The sequence below is a fragment of the Crocodylus siamensis genome, chromosome 5 (assembly GCF_052110815.1).
Source record: "Crocodylus siamensis isolate JL-2025a chromosome 5, ASM5211081v1, whole genome shotgun sequence".
Classification (NCBI taxonomy): domain Eukaryota; kingdom Metazoa; phylum Chordata; order Crocodylia; family Crocodylidae; genus Crocodylus; species Crocodylus siamensis.
The window spans coordinates 202,104,359-202,121,498 of record NC_143399.1 but is presented as its reverse complement, the minus strand read 5'-3'; the positions used below and the strand labels follow the sequence as shown (position 1 = coordinate 202,121,498).

The window sequence follows — 17,140 nt, the reverse complement described above, 5'->3', positions numbered from 1 at the left end:
CTGGGATCCTTCTCAGTCCGCATTCCTCCTGGGGTTTCTATCAATAGTGTATGCCCCCTCCTGGGGCTTCGCTCAATACTTGCCCTCACCGGGGCTTCTCTCTGTACCCGCCCGCTCCTGGGGCTTCTCTCTGCCCTCTCCTGGCTCTCTGTAATCACGGACTCGCCCTCTCCAGGCTCGTCTCTCTAGCAGCACCCACCTTGGGCTTCTCTTAGTGTGGCTCTCCCCTTGGAGCCTAACACAAACCCCTGTGGGCTTCTCACTGGTGCGCCTTGCCAGTGGGGCTCAGGTGGCCTCAGCCATGCCTGGCCCCAAAATCCTCTTTGCCCTTCTCAGGGCTGGGGTCTTGCACCCCAACTACGGTGCCCTCACCGGTACTGTGCCCCTCCCCAGGGCTGGGGTAGTACACCCCGCAATGTAGCACCACACTCCGGCACTGGGAGCACCCCCACTCTACTGGGGCGCTCCTAAATGAGGCCTCCTCCCTCCCCTTACAGCCTCACCCGGTCCTCCGGTACTAACAGTAACGAAACAGAACCCTAAGCCAAACGGCTGTAACACAACAAGCCTCCTGGCTATAACACGGGATCCAAGCTCACTTGGCTCTCTAGCAATGGCCTCCCAGTCAGGGTCCTCTCCACCCTCACCATGGTGCAGCCCCTTGTGTGCTCAGGCCGCACCACTCCTCTCGTCTCTGCTGCAGAGCTCCTGCACCTCAAGCTGCCAGACGGGAACTGCTAACTAGGCTCCGGCCTGGGCTGTTTATAAAGGCCTGGCCCTTCCCCCTTCTGGTCACCTGACCAGCATGGTTGTCCTAGCAACCATCACCTGAGCTGCCCTTGTGATGGGCTGCTGCCCTTATTCCTTCCTAGGAACAGGGCACCTGCGTGACCCTGTGACACTCCCCAACACACAAATCTCTCCATTTTGTCCAAAAATATTTTCAGTCAAATGGAAAGTTTCTGATTAATTCCAGTGGTGACACAGCCACGCTGTCAGAGTAGAGGGAAGGAAGAGCTTGTGTGTGTAAAAGAAAGGTCGTGTTCATTGTTTTTGAACTTCGGTACCCTAGGAGCAAATTTATTAGATCACTACTAATAATTAATTAATGCAAAGCTTGCATTTTTGAACCAGTGATCTCCTGGTTCTTTTCAAACATTTGTTTTTGGATTTAGGTGTTTGATCCCCAGCAGGGGAAATAGAAGATTATTTTGTTAATACCCTGTGTATTTAAACATTATTTGTTGTGTGCACATGCTAGGCAGTGTCCACGCATATGGTGAAAAACATCTTAGAACCTAAATAGATAGACCAAATAAAGCAGAAATGCAGAGGTGAAGTGATGTGCCCAAGGTCATACAGTAGGTCAGTGGCAGAGCTGAAAAGTGGACCCAGGCATCCTAACTCAGTCCCTTGCTTCAAAGCGTATTTGGAGCCAACATCAAAATATTGAATCAAAATATGAATTAGGGGGAAGTGTAGAAAGCAGCTGCACGAATAGTGCTCATTCTCTCAGGGAGCTAAGCAGCACTTTAGACCTGGTCCTAGTGATTTCCTATGGGCGAGGAGAGTCCCGAGGACAATTTTCATTGGGTCATTTGGTGGGTGGACTGATGGCAGGCAAGGAAGCCAAACTTCTGAGGGATTAAGGGGGATATTTCTGTCTCTGTGACTGATTAATCTTTCCTTTCGCAGTTGTTAACAGCCGCCTAGCGTCCCAGCCATCGTGCTGCTTTGTGTAGGCATCAGGAGGTAAAAAATAGTGGACCTGAAAAGGCTGGAGATGATCACTAATTAGCAAACTCCCATCCAACTCCTGCACAGGGCACAGGATTATTTGGCAACCTCGGAGCAGCGATAGCATCTCAGTGAAATGGCACCTGCTGCCATCGAATGCTTGAAGTCGTTCTCCCAATGGCAGCAGCTGGCGGGCTTGCTCTTTTTGCAGTGCCTTAACATAAGGCAAAAGAAGGCAGTCAGCATTTTTGCCATTTAGGCATAAGGGATCTCATTCCCCCAACCGAAGGAGGGACGTCTGGGCATCCAAGTGCAGGGGTAGCAAAAAATGTGGCAGCTCCCTGCAAGATAGGCGCTGTGTGGGACTGAATGAGGATTTCACGTCTTTGACTTGGCTCTCCCAGGCCCGCAAGCACAGAGGAGAGCGTGTGTGTGAACGTTACAGTAATGATTCATGCTGCTAATGACTTTTAACCTTCTCGGGACACAACAGGAGCAAACCTCCTCTGGTTTCGAGGTCCACAACCTGCTTATTTTGTTTTCCCTTTGTTGACTGGTCTCTCTGAACAGCTGGGAGCTAGCGAGCAGCAGGTATTTAGGGCTGTGCAAAGGACGCTGGCAGCACACAATGGGTCATTCTTTTGAGCTTTAAAGCATGTGTTCCCAAAGATCCTGGCGCTCATTTGGATCCATTGCAAATGTCCAAGCAGCTTCTCCGCCTTATCATAGGAGGCGTAAGTGGCTATCATCCATTTGCTATCCCCAGTGAGAAATTACCTCATCGTTAAAAGGTTGCTTTAAATACCAGGGGAGGATGGATGAGCATAACATCAACAAGCTCCAAGCTCGTCCAACCGAGCACTACCTCCTACTGGGAGGAATCTCATTGCTAGTGTATGGTCATAAAAACAGAGAAAATAGGGCTGGAAGTGACCTCAAGAGGTTCATCTTCCTCCTCAAGGCAGGATCACCCCAGTCTAAACCCTCCCGGATACATATTTGTCTAACCGTCACTTAAAAATTGCCAGTAACAGAGACAGTAGGTGATTTGTTCTAGTGCTGAGCTACCCTTATGGTCAGGACGTTCTTCCTCATGACGTCCTCGACTATCTGCTGCCCTTGGAGGACGCGCCCTAGGAATCGTAAGGAGGAAACAAAGGGAAACTAGAGGTGGGGCATGGAAAGGATGAGAAATGCAAATGAAGAAAATGAGGGATAAGCATAAGGAGAAGAGAAATGAAGCAGAAGTAGAGATGGAAAGGTGGAGATGATGAGGGGAAGAGAAGTATAGTGGCTGCCACATTCCCACCAGGCCACCGTGAGTCAGACTGTCCCACAAAGACCCATTCTGTCACCAGCGCTTGCTCCCTCATCAGGCAAAGGTGTTGCTGGGGGGAAGCTGCTGGCTAACCCGCAGCTCTGCAGAAAAGGACCTGGGGGTGACAGTGGACAATAAATTGGATATGAGTTAACAGGGTGCCCTTGTTGCCAAGAAGGCTAATGGCATCCTGGGCTGCATTGGTAGGAGCGCTGCCAGCAGATCGAGGGCAGTGATTATTCCCCTCTATTCAGCACTAGGGAGGCCACATCTGGAGTCCTGTGTCCAGCTGTGGGGCTCCACTACAGAAAGGATGTGGAAATGTTGGAGAGAGTCCAGCGGAGGGAGGAAAATGGTTGTGGGCTGGGGGACAGGACTGGTGAGGAGAGGCTGAGGGAACTGGGCTGATTTAGACTGCAGAAGAGAAGACCGAGGGGGACTGAATAGCAGCCTTCACCTCCCTGCAGGGGGGCTGCAAAGAGGATGGCGCTGGGCTGGTCTCAGTGGGGGCAGATGACAGGACGAGGAGCAATGGGCTCAAGCTGCAGCAAGGGAAGTTGAGGTTGGATATTAGGAAAACCTATTTCACAAAGGAGGGTGGGAAGCGCTGGAACAAGCTACCCAGAGAGGTGGTGGAGTCTCCACCCTTGGAGGTTTTTATGACCCAGCTCGATAAAGCCTTGGCTGGGTTGATCTAGCTGGTCCGAGCAGGGGGTTGGACTACACGTGACCTCCTGAGGTCCTTTTAACCCTCATTTTCTGTGATTCTGTGACCGTAACTCTGGATACTGGAAGCTATTGCCAATCTTGCCATTTCCCAGGATTGATGTCTCGGCATCATTGCGACACAGAAAAGATGTGCTGGGCACATGCTTATCGGCTTTCTTTTTTTCTTTCCCTTAGGAAACCAAGATGGACTACAGATCCTCCTTCAGTGGAGTCCCAAGGTTTTTAACCCGGCCGAAGGCCTTTCTGGTGTCTGTGGGGAAGGATGCCACCCTGAGCTGCCAGATCGTTGGAAACCCCGTCCCAGTGGTGAGCTGGGAAAAAGATAAACTTCCCATCCAGTCTGGGGGGAGGTTTAAAACGGTGGAAGATGGAGATCTATACCGGCTCACCATTTACGACCTCAGCTTGGACGACAGCGGCCAGTACATCTGCAGGGCCAGAAACACCATTGGGGAAGCTTTCGCCGCAGTCAGCATCAAAGTCGGGGAGGAGACCACCGTGACAGCATTCGCCCCGTACTTCATCCAGAAACCCTCCTCCATCAGAGTCACTTTGGGGGAAGATGCGACGTTCAGGTGCAAAGTCCAAGGCAGCCCACCGCTCTCCGTGAACTGGGAGAAGGACGGGAGGCACCTGCGGGGCCGATCGGACTCCAGGCGCTTCCAGGTCGAGTCTGCTGGGGAGTCAAACGCTCTCACGATCCAGTGCGCTCGGCTGGGGGACAGCGGGACGTACACGTGCCGAGCGGAGAACCCCATCGGCCAAGCCAGCGCTACCGCCACGCTGGTGGTGGAGACGCAGGGTCCTTGCAACTTGGACAGCCCCAGCCACTTAGACACGGGCTATGGCAAGACCACCTCTTTGCTGTCGCATTTGCAAAAGCGGCGGGAGGAAATCAGGAAGACGGATCTATCCATCTACGGAGTCACGGATACCCATTCGTACTCAGCCACAGAAGGGCTGTCCGGTATTGGCTACAGCCTCTCTTTAGACTACGAGCGGGCTGCCAGCCTGACCACCAAAGCAGCTCGAAATGCCACCTTCAGCGTGACGACCCGCACCTGCAACGTGACAGAGGGGAAGCATGCCAAGCTGAGCTGCTACGTGACGGGAGAGCCGAAGCCGGAGATCGTGTGGAAGAAGGACGGCGAGGTGATTATGGAAGGGCGCCGGCACATCATCTATGAGGACGAGCAGGAGAACTTTGTGCTGAAGATCCTCTTCTGCAAGCAGATTGATAATGGGCTTTACACGTGCACGGCCTCCAACCTGGCAGGACAGACCTACAGCTCCGTGCTGGTCGTTGTCAAAGGTACGGGGGGTGCGTTTCCCCATCTCCTGGCTCAAAACTTATCTCTCCTGATCAGGGCCTTGATTAATGATAGCAAAGCCTCCCATTTCCCCCTTTTCTTTTCATGAAGTCTCAAAGAACCGCTTGCATGTCATTGTGGAGGGAACGCCTGTCATCCAAGCCCATGCTTTGGTCTCTTCTGGGTGCCCTAAATGGCCTGCAACACCAGGGCTGTTTCCAGGAACCCATTGGCCACCCTGCTCTCTCCACATCGCCATAAACAGCTGATGGTCTCTAGACCTCTTTTCTCTATTTTTCAGTCTGCCTTCTAGTCTACCCATGTGCCCCCAGAACTGCCAGGCCCAGGCCGGCTGTGCTTCGTGCAGCCAGGAAAAGGGCAGAGATGCCTCTGGAGCTTTCTGTAAAGGGCCGATCATCCCTTGTTGACAGAGTCTGTGGACTCTGCTATAAATGAGATCAGTTTCTAATAGAAGCATGTGAAAAATCCTAAATGCAAATACCCCTGCCACCCCAAAGAAAATGTCCTTATTTCACTTTGAATATTTAAACTGTTCTCCCATCTTGCAAAATTTCAGAGGCCCACTTGCACCGTAAGAAAGGCTCTGTGCCAGTGAGACGTGCATATGTGAACAGGTCATTTTTGTCCTTTTAATGTGAACAGAATCATTTCAAAAAACATGATTTCTAGATGGTGAAATGGCTCAGAAAAACAACAGATTTCTGCATTAAATAACAGGACAGTTTTCAGGCATATTTGTAAGAGCTCATTCTCATCCTGGGGTGTAATTAAAAAAAACAACAAAATGATGAATGCAGCATTCAAGACAAGTGCATTTTGCTCCTCATCATTTGAAAACATATTCTTTACCGCATTGCCAATCCAAATTGGGTAAGGTATTATGAGTCAAGGCTCCAAAAACCCCTCATGATACTGGTTTTTTTAAAACCCAATAAGTAGAAATATATTAATTTATTTTATATAGTTATAGCTATCTAATCTATAGATATAGATAGATAGAGATATATATCTCTCTGTATAGATATGTCTATCTATACCGATATAGATAGCTCGATAGATATCTATATCTAGCTAGACATAGATAGACATTTATAGATATAGATATCTATATCTATACAGATAGCTCGATAGATATCTATATCTATCTAGATATAGATATAGATATTTATAGATATAGATATCTATCGAGCTATCTATATATAGATAGATAGACTTATCTATAGAGATATATATATCTATATATATATTTATCTATATCTATAGATATCTATCTATCTGTCTATAGATATATATTTCAAGCTATCTATCTCTACCTATCTATATCTATAGATAGAGATATACATCTATAGATATTTATAGCTAGGTAGGGATATATCTTTTGCCTTCTGTTTTTGTAGTTTCTAGGGTTCACATTTTAAAGTTGATCTATGTGACCAGGTAGGTTAGAATTTTTCTTTAAAGACAAGAAAGAATGGAAAGAAAGCTGAGATCTTTACCTAATCTCGTGACTCCAAAAGCTAAGGTTTTAAGAAAAATATCAAGCATCACAAGACTGGCCGAGTCTTTGCATTTTTTTGTATCTTGAACCCTGTCTTTTGTAACTGCAAGTTATTTTGAATTAGCGCACCCAGGTTTTCCCTGTTTCAGACCTCCCTTTTGCACCTTGCGGGTGGCTGGTATCATGAACACCGCTTTACCTGTCCTGCCAGAGTCCATCACCTCGGCACTAATCGGGACCTACTCATGCATGCATTGAAGTCAGTGGCAAAGCTCCCATCCATTGCAGTGTTGGCAGGCCCTTCGGTTCCTTAGTGCCGTTTGGAAAGCACAGGATGTATCTGAGTCCTGTTGACTTTGGCAAGGGCCTTAGCCCTTTCCCAGGAGACCGTCATTCCCTCACCGGGTGGGACTTGTAGGGTTATGCTCTGCTTGGTCCTTGCGCAGGAGCTCAGCTGGGGACGGGAAGAGACAAGGAGTCTCTTTGCTCAGGGTTTCCGTCACCCAAAGCCCGGCCCAGTCCCAAGTGTTAGCACGCTCATAAATGCAGGGCTTGCTCCTCCAGCAGCCTAGTGGTACAAACAGCTCCAAGGGGCGTCAAGAGAAGCAGTCCGCACGTCTTGCTGTCACGTCCCATCTTAAGAGGCAATTCACATCACCAACAGCCTCTCAAATGGCAGTATGTCTGTACTGGCCTCTTGCTAGCAGACTCATTTTGGGCCGCCAGGCCTAGAGCTTGTCAACCCAACTCATGCACACGCCATTGGCAGGGAGCGAGGGAGCGACCACCCACCCTGTGCCCGCTCTGTGGGCTAAACAGGGCATTTCTGTCTCTGAGGGCATGAAGCCGAGGGCTTTGCACTGGCTTTGTTGGCTGGAAATGAAGGAAGCCGATTGCTCGAGGAAACTGCCTATGTGGAGAGAAGCAGGAACAAGGCCTCCAAATATTTGACTGCTTATACCTTCACCCTCGAGGCATGTGACTTCATTTGAAAGCAAATTCTCCGCAAGAAAGATCCCCAGATCACACTGGCAGAGTTGCTCTTTTGTCCTTCACCAAATGTATATTTATTTGGAGCCATTTAGACAACTCCCCCTCCCCCTCCTCCTCCTGCCCCCCACTTATTTCTTTTTCCTTTTTTGGGTGAAATGTAGATGAAATTCTCTCCTTTTCTGTTACCCTGAAACAACCTGGACACGCAGAGAGGCCCCTGTGGTTTTGATACATGGGTGCCACATCAAAAATAGGCTTGTTTATGCCTTTCAAACAAAAAAGGAAGAAATGTTGCATGTCGGTCAGCCCCGTTTTTTGTTCACGTCCTAGGGTTATAATGGATACGGGCGTGGTAGTCCGCAAGACTTGCTAGTAGGTTTGCACATTTGTTATAAATGTTTGCCAGACTGTTCCTATTTAAACTGCGTATTCAAGTGCTCTGGTCTTGAGGCCTTATTTAATCAGGCCCTGGTTATCAATATACTAGCTGGGTAATGCAGGGTTTCTTCAAACCACCTTCTGGTATTACCCAGGAACAATAATGCACATGCCCATGAGCATAAAAGGGGTGCTGGGCAGTGAAAGCATTGCAGGTTTCAGTCTTAATGTAAGGGGTTGTGTTCCCGGGCTGTATCGGGCATTTACACCAAAGTGCTTCTCACGCTGGAAGCGCAGTATATTCTTTTGCACAGCTGCCCTGTTGCGCATACCTTAGGCTGCACCCAGTAGGCACTTATGAGGGAGGCCACCACCGCTGACTCCCAGGCTCCCGGCCCCCAGACTGGAATCCATCATCCTAGGGCGATGCCCAACCTCCCCATGCAGCGCATGGGCTGTTAGGCACCCCAAAGGGTAATTCAGGGCAAGTCAATGGGAACTGGGGCAAGTTAATGGGAAACACTAATCCCAGGAGTTCATCTGAATTCTCAGCCCTTTCCAGAGCCCAGGCACCTGAGACAGGCCAGGCTGGCACCTCTGCTCCTCTCCTGTGGTCTCCGAAAGGACTGAGCAGAGCTTACCACTTTCATTTAACCATGATGCCAATTAAAGCTCCCTCCCCAGCCCCTCTTTGATGTAATTGCCTAGTGGTCAGAGCACTCACACAGCACAAGAGAGAGCCAGGTTTTGTTCCCTCTTCAACCTGATAGGGTTCCCATCTCCCCAGAGAGTGTCTGAACCACCAGCATATTGGTAGGGTGAGTGGAGGTCTCTGTATTTTGTTCAATTACTGTGAAGTATAAACTACCAATATATTCATGAGAGCAGAGCCCCCCTTCCCAGCTAATCACCCTAACCACTAGGATATATATTCCTACTCTCTTTGTGCACCCAGAAGTACTGTTGCAAGGAAGTTTTGTGCCTGTGGCAAACCTGCAGCAGCAGCCCACCTGTGCCCTGCACACAGATCTGGGGGACACATGCCCCCCCATGCTTGCTTGGGGGTGCATGCAGCAGTGGGAGCCACACCTTTGCCTTACCCCCCCAGATGAGCTGCTTGCAGCTCTGTCCTGCACCCTGCCCCAGGCCCAACCTCCCTCCTCCATCATGGGGAGGGCCTCAAACTTTCCCCCTCATGCCCCTTCCTTCTCCCCACCCCTTCCCCCGCAACAGACTCACCAGCTGGATGCTGCTCTCCGAACTGCTGGGCTGGCCATGTGCATGCTGCAGCTGTGTGCATGCTCATGGCATTTATTGGCAACGTTCATAGAATCATAGAAGTCGGGTAGGAAGGGACCTTATAGATCTTCAAGTCCGACCCCCTGCCAGGGCAGGAGAAAAACTGGGCTCAAATGATCCCAGCTAGGTAGGCATCAAGCCTCCTCTTAAAGACCCCCAAGGTAGGAGCCAGCAGCACTTCCCTTGGAAGTTGGTTCCAGCTCCTAGCCAACCTGACCGTGAAGTAGTTCTTACGGATGTCCAATCTAAACCTCCTCTCCAGCAAGTTGTGGCCAATATTCCTTGTTATGCCAGGGAGCGGTAGGGGAAACAAGGTCTCTCCCAAACCTTTCTGGTCCCCACTAGTGAGTTTATAGATGGTCACCAGGTCCCCCCTCAGCCTTCTCTTGTGAAGGCTGAACAGGTTCAGGTCCTGCAGTCTTTCATTGTAGGGTCTGCCCTGTAGTCCCCAGATCATGCAGGTGGCCTCCTCTGGACCCTCTTCATGTTGTCCACATCCCTCCTGAAATGGGGCACACAGAACTGGACGCAGTACTCCAGCTGTGGCCTGACCAGTGTCGCATAGAGGGGGAGGATTACCTCCCTGGCTCTACTCAAGAAGCATCTGTGGATGCATGACAAGATGCGGTTAGCCCTGCCAACCGTGACCTCGCATTGTCAGCCCATGTTCATCTTGGAGTCAATAATGACTCCAAGATCCCTTTCTGCCTCCATGCTCTCTAGAAGGGAGTTTCCCATCTTATAAGTGTGCTGCTGGTTTCTACTGCCCACGTGCAGCACCCTGCACTTGTCAGTATTGAAACGTATCTTGTTTATGTTAGCCCACTCCTGTAACCTATCCAGGTCTTGCTGCAGTCTTTCCCTCCCTACTAGCGTGCTCACCTCACCCCAAATTTTGCTATCATCAGCGAATTTAAACAGGGTGCATTTCACCCCATTGTCCAAATTGCTGATAAAGAGATTGAACAGTGCGGGCTCAAGGACCGAGCCCTGGGGGACTCCGCTGCCCACTTCCCCCCAGGTCGAATATGATCCGTCCACCACCGCCCTCTGAGTGCGACCCTTCAGCCAACCTGCAATCCATCCGACTGTGTAGGCATCGATGCCACAGTCACCCAATTTTTTAATAAGGATGGGGTGGGAGACAGTGTCAAAGGCCTTGCTGAAATCCAGAAAGACTACTTCCACAGTGACACCTGGAGCCAAGGTTTTTGTGACCTGATCATAAAAGGCAATCAGGTTGGTCTGACATGACCTGCCCCTAATGAAACCGTGCTGGTTGCCCTTGAGCATCATCCCTGAAACCAGCCCATTACATCATTGCATCACCCCAAATTTTTTGGAATATTTATTACAAAATATCAACTCACCCATTGGTGCCCCTTCTCTTCGGCGGCCGGGGCAGTTGCCCCACTTGCCCCTCCTGTGCTACAGGACTGGCACCCAGAGTTTTGCATTCTTTGCTGCACAGCGTGGGTGCCACAGCATTCTCCTGGGAGTCGGGACGCCTGAGTTTGAACCGCCTTAGCCTGAAGTGAGGATTGAGCCCGCTTCTCCCACTTCCTGGATGCGTGCTCTCACCGCTGTGTTTTTCTGAGCACAGTGGTGCTACTTGAACCTCAAGCAAGAACTTTAACTGAGCCAGGGCCGAAAGGTTTTTTGGTGACAGTTGCAGGCAAAGGCACCTCAGTTCCACCCCAGCCTGCTTTCATCCCCTGAATTTGGGCTTAGCACTCAGCACCCCCTTAAAGTCCCTGTCTGAGGACATTCACAGCTATGTGTTTTACTGCTTACCATTAAAATGTGATCCTGAGGAAAATTGGGGTAAACTAAGAGTAGCACAAACAGTGTTCTCCATGGGCTGATGCAAAGCCTGATGAACTTAGCAGAATGACTCCCGTTGACTTGAATTGGCTTTGGGTCAAAATACTGTATTGTTGCCCATGCATTTCCTCTTATGTTGCTTTGGTTTGAAGAAAAGCATGTGAGCAAATCTGTGTGTGTATGTATCTATACGTTGTATCTATGCATATGTATTGGTGGGTTGTGTTAAAACTCTATGAAGGCGATAAAATATGCTAGGTGTAAATCATTGAGATGGATCTTATCTGAGTGAGAGAAGATTTAAAAGTGATTTATAAGCATAGAGCAAGGTCTAAAGAGCATTGTTGGAACAGGTTTTAAAATAGGGTCTAATCTCATTTATGCCTTGGAAGCTCCAGTTTGTCTGTCTGACATGGAGAGCATGCCATTGCTGATCACTGCCCATAGCTCCAAAGGAAAATATTATTTATCAGCGTCTACTGTCAAGCAATGCCAGTGAGTCAGAGAGTGAAAATGGAAATGTTTATGGTCTGTTTCTTTGTTACAGCATATTTTGTTCAGGCTTTCTCATCAAGGGTAGGAGGGAATGGAAACTCTTTGCATGATGGTTATAATTAGTTTTTGGATAATGACTTATCTTTGTGCCATTGTGAGTCCCCCTTGGGCCTCCAAAAGCATATCCCCCAAAGACGAAGCAATGAAGTGAACCGTCATTCTGTTATTTATATGATCACTGATGTGTCATTAGTCCCATTTGTCTTTGAGGTCTTGCATGCAAGCAGCACACCTCCACTGAACAATCTTCTCTTAGTCTGATGTTGCAGACACAGCCAGATTCTCCAATATCCACCACGTGCCTCTTCAACAGCAGACTGCACTCAGATAATAGCACATTTATGGGGGCCATCAAGGTCATCTCAGATACATGGCTCCTGATTATTACCCAAGAAGACAAAGCTTCTATGTTTACATTTTCAAAGCCAATTATGGGTTTAGAGAGACCATTTCCATTACTGTTATTTTTGGCAGAACTTGTGTGATTAAATCTCATTGACAGCTTTGAAAATCTCAAGCCATTGCTGAGATATTCTTCAGGGTTCTCATCTGAAAAAGTGCATGTGTAATGCATATGTTTAGGCTTCCCTTTTCTAATTTAAAACTGGTTAAAGTGATTTTTTTTGGGTTTTGGGGTTTTGGGTTTTTTTGTTTTTTTGCTGCATCAGGACTTAAGGAGATCCCCAGGTTAGAACTAGAGACTTTAATAGCTCCTGAGGCCTCTTGGACTAAATTTCTAATTATAAAGATGTGCTGGAAGGAAGAGATCTGCTTAGTGAGAAAGATACTAGGAGGACTGTAGTGATCACTAGGTTTAATAAATATAGGTGTACAAGAACCAAGCAACACACTTTATTGTGGAGCAGCAGGCAACCTCTGCAGCCTCTTGTTTCTCCCTTAAATAACTAGCTGCTTCACAGAGGAACTATATCCTAATGACCAAATTCCCCAGGCTCCACAGTTAGCAAAATTACAACTTCTAGCAGCACAGAAGCTCAGACAAGCAAGCAAATAAGTAAACAGTTGAATGGCATGCGTGACACTAGTGCTGGGCAGGGTTCTAGAGCTTTTAAGAAAGGATGAAATCCAAAATATCTTCAGCAATGTGAGCCATGGAAGGCAGTAAGCCAGGTTTCTTAAAGGGTAAATCTTGTCTGAGAAACTGGTCTGAATGTTTCCAGGAGCCAACACGGCGAGCAGGTGGGATGAAGCGACAAGCATAAACAACTTGAGTTTCCAGAAGGCATTTGATACATCTGCATGTGGCATATAAAGTTAGGAAGTATTGCATACAAGGCACTCTTTTTGGGTCTGGTCCATGAGAAGTTTGCCTAGGTGAAGGCATGAAGAACTGGGCCAGCTGAACACAGTGGGAACTGGTTAAGTAACCAGAAAGTGATGGTAAAGGTTAAAGGTCATGGGTGTGTAGAAAGTCAATGCCTTGTTCGGGACTGAGGCTAATGATTGGCTACCTGGTTCTTAAATGTGTTAAACTGTATGCCCACTACTCTGCACTGGAAATAGAAAAGAGATGAAAATGGAGTGACATGGCAGGGAAGGGGAAGTGAAGGAACAGCACAAAACCTAGAAAAGGGATGCAGAAGCTTTTGAGGCTTCACTCTTGCCCCTCCTTGCAGTCGTCCCATTGAAAGGGTCTCCATTTGGTTGCCATGAATGGGGTATATTCATACTTGACAGAGGGAAAAATTAGGCATTGGACTGGGGAATAGGTATATGGTGAAAAGGACAGGAAGTGGGGGTGAAGACAGCAAGTGGTGGGGTAGGGGCATGGTAGGCAACTTGAGACATAATGGGAAGAAAGGTAGAGGAGACAAGCTTCTGTTCAGGCTTCATCTACACTTAGGAAGAGCCATGTTAGTGAGGCCTGGTTTAAAAAGAAAAGTTTGGCTATTATGTACATGTTTAAAAAAAAGTGGCCCACTGGAGAAAGGAGGGCATTCAAGACAAGGGGGCAAATTTAAGGCATTGGCTCCCATAGGAACTATGCTTACTTCAGGTCAGTGCTAGAGTTGCTCTCATGTCCACACCTACTATTTTTTTCTCTGAGTGACAGATTTCTCTCTGTTTTCCATATTATAAATAAATTATCTTTCTTTTCAAGATTCATGAATGTCCTCATTACAATCCTTAATGTGTCTTTCACTTCGGAAAAGACAAAAGCTAGCCCCTTCTCCCCCCCACACCAAAAAGCAAACGAACCAACATGTACACCCAAGCAGATAAACAATTTAAAACAGCAAAGTAATTCATGTTTAACAGATTAATATTTAAAAATGTATGTGGATATCAGAGACATCCTCAGATAACCTTTTAGTGCATTTTGAGACAATGGAGATGAACCTTCTGTTAGGAGCACAGAATCCAGAATAAAGCAGGTGCTCTTATAGGTTTTTTTATTATAGTGGACCGAATATTGGGATCTTCAGCTTGCAATACATTGCGAAGTTGCAACCTGAGTTTTCATCCCAAATGATGAGGAAGTAGAAACTGATATTTTTGCCGGTGGGATGAGATGTCCTGAAAAAGTTTGGTGTAGAAATGGCAGATAATTTTGATTCAAAGTTTGAATCTGGTTCACCGTGAAACTACATCCACCTGAGCTACTGGTTTGCCTCTTGGAAACTGTAGTTCAGATGCTCCATGTCATAGAAAATTAGGGTTGGAAGGGACCTCAAGAGGTCATCATCTAACCGCCTGCTCCAAGCAGGACCATTCCCAACTAGACCATCCCAGGCAAGGCTTTGTCTACCTGGGTCTTAAAAACCTCCAGGGATGGACACTATGGTCTGCTGTGATGCGTTCTGGCTATTGAACTCCAGTGGTGAACAATGGTGACTTCACCAGATGTGAGGTTGCATTGCATCATGGAAGATGTAGTCCAGGTGGGAAGCCAAGACCACTAGGGACCAAGGGGAACATGATGCGAATCACACTCTAACTCCCATAAGGTATTGCAGTAATGCAGGTGGGGACAGATTAATTGTGTGACTTGTTTGGATTTCTCTCAATGGAAAAATCCAAGAATGGAAAAAAAATTCAGCCAACTCCACATTTTTCTGTGGACAGTCTAAACATCCCAGAAACCATTAAAATAAATTTGATAGAAAATTTAGGATCAGCTTAATTTTTGTCAAGTCCAGGCTTGGAGATTTCATAGATTTCATAGTCATTAGGGCTGGAAGGGACCTCGTAAGATCACTGGGTCTAGCCCCACCCCACCCAAAGGGCAGGAAGTTAGATAGGGTCAAAGGATCCCAGCAAGACAACCATCTAAGTGTTTCTTAAAAGTGTCCACAGTAGGTGCTTGCACCACCTCTGGGGGGGAGTCTATTGCAGGCCTTTGGGGGCTCGGACAGTAAAGAATGTTTTCCTTATGTCAAGCCTAAAATGGTCTCGGAGGAGTTTGTGAGCATTGGACCTTGTCATCCCTTGGGGTGCTCTGGTGAACAGGCATGCCCCTAAATCCTGATGCACACCCCTTATGTACTTATAGGCGGCCACCAGGTCCCCCCTGAGCCTGCGCTTCTCCAGGCTGAAGAGTCCCATGGCTTTCAGCCTTTCATCACAAGGCCTGTTTTTCTGCCCTCTGATCATGCGTGTGGCTCTCCTTTGGACTCTCTCAAGTTTCTCCACATCCTTCCTGAATTGTGGAGGCCAAAACTGAGTGCAGTACTCCAGCTATGGCTTCACCAAGGTTGAGTACAGCGGGAGGATGACATCCTAGGATTTGCTCGAGATGCATCGGTAGATGCAAGCCAGAGTTTGGTTGGCTTTACCAGCTGCGGTATCACAATGGTGGCTCACGTTCATCTTGTGGTCAGTCATGACCCCCAAGTCTCTTCCGGTCATGATGCTAGTGAGCATAGCATTGCCAAGCCTATAAGTGTGCTGCGGTTTTGTTTTTTTTGCCTGAGGTGGAGCACCTTGCATTTCTCCAAATTGAATGCCCACATGTTTTCATCCATCCACCTTGCAAGCCTATCGAGGTTGGCCTGGATCACCAGCCAGTCCTCAAGTGTGGACGCTCTTCCCTAAAGTTTGGTGTCATCAGCAAACTTGGCCAGTCCGCTTCTGACACCAGTGCCCAGATTGTTTATGAAGACATTACAGAGCACAGGTCCGAGAACGAAGACTTGGGAGATGCCGCTAGTCACCAAGTGCCGTATTGATTCGGTTCCATCCACTACCGCTCCCTGGGTCCAACCTCGGAGCCAGTTCCCCAGCTATCAGACTGTGGAGTAGTCAAGGCTGCAGTTGCCCAATTTTTCCATGAAGACATCATAGGACACCAGGTCAAAGGCTTTTTTAAAGTCCAAATATATGACATCAACCTCTTCCCTTTTGTCTAGGTGATAGGTCACCTGGTCATAGAAGGAAATGAGGTTGGTCAAGCAAGACCTACCCGCAACAAACCTGTGCTAGCTGTCCCACTGAATGTTGCCTTCTATTAGCCTGTCAGGAATGGTTTCTTTCTTGATTTTTTCCAAGATGTTCCCAGGAATTGAGGTCAAACTGATTGGCTTGTAGTTTCCCAGGTTTTTGTTCCTCCCTTTCTTGAAGATGGGCATCACGCTGGCTCTTTTCCAATCTTCAAGTACTTTACCCGAGCACCACAAGTTCTCGAATATCCTCACCAAGGGCTGCACTATGATGTCTGCCAGCTCCTTTAGCACTCTTGGGTGCAACCTATCCGGACCAGCTGATTTGTCATGGTCCAGCCTCTCAAGATGTGCCCTCAAAGGATTTATGTCAATAGTGGGCATATATTCACCCTCACCCTGGTCATCCCGCCCCCGGTGGTCCCTTTGGGCTGGTGAAAAACCAACACAAAGTAATCATTAAGCAGATTGGCTTTTTCCTGAGTGTTGGCAGTCAGCTGCCCCAATTGGTTTAGCGGGGGACCTTTGTCGCACTTGTTTTTCTTCCACATATCTGAAAAAGGACTTTTATTGTCCTTGATTCATGTAGCCAGTTTGAGTTCAGCTGCAGCTTTTTTAATTGAGACAGATCATTCCTGGGAAAACTAAATTAGACTGTGAGCCTACCTGAATTAATATTTCTTGATAAGAAAAAGAACCGTGAAATACACTGATCGTCTGACCTTATTGAGATCATTGCTAAATGTTATAATGTTGTGACAGCTGGGAAGATGATCAAGTTGGGCAAATTTTGCATGAGGGTTGGAGTTATTCATATTAAAGTCACAGTTTGTGTGTACGTTCTTCTCCCCAATGACCGAGGAAAGAGGACCCTTGCAAAAACATAGTAATTGTCCACAAGGCAGAGGGACCTCTTGATTATGAGATCAAGACTTGTGCTGTTTTCATAGTCCTGCCACCTTAACCTACAGTATGGCATTTAAAAGTCACCTATTCTCTCTCTGCTTCTGCTTCTTTATTAATAAGATGGATACGAGACTATTACGGGGCCTTATTTAGGGGTTCTAAGACTTGTGTG

General features: G+C 47.7%; 1 protein-coding gene across 12 annotated transcripts in view; it reads left to right on the top strand.

The window, feature by feature from the left end:
- Positions 1–17,140, top strand: part of OBSCN (obscurin, cytoskeletal calmodulin and titin-interacting RhoGEF) — a 271,127-nt gene that overhangs the window by 9,775 nt on the left and 244,212 nt on the right. For all 12 annotated transcript variants that reach the window (XM_090047900.1, XM_090047898.1, XM_090047895.1 and 9 more), the window contains exon 2: positions 3,959–5,096. In XM_090047900.1, coding sequence (XP_089904026.1) covers positions 3,968–5,096 — 1,129 coding nt within the window. In that variant the 5' untranslated portion in view covers positions 3,959–3,967. The remainder of the gene's footprint in view (positions 1–3,958; positions 5,097–17,140) is intronic.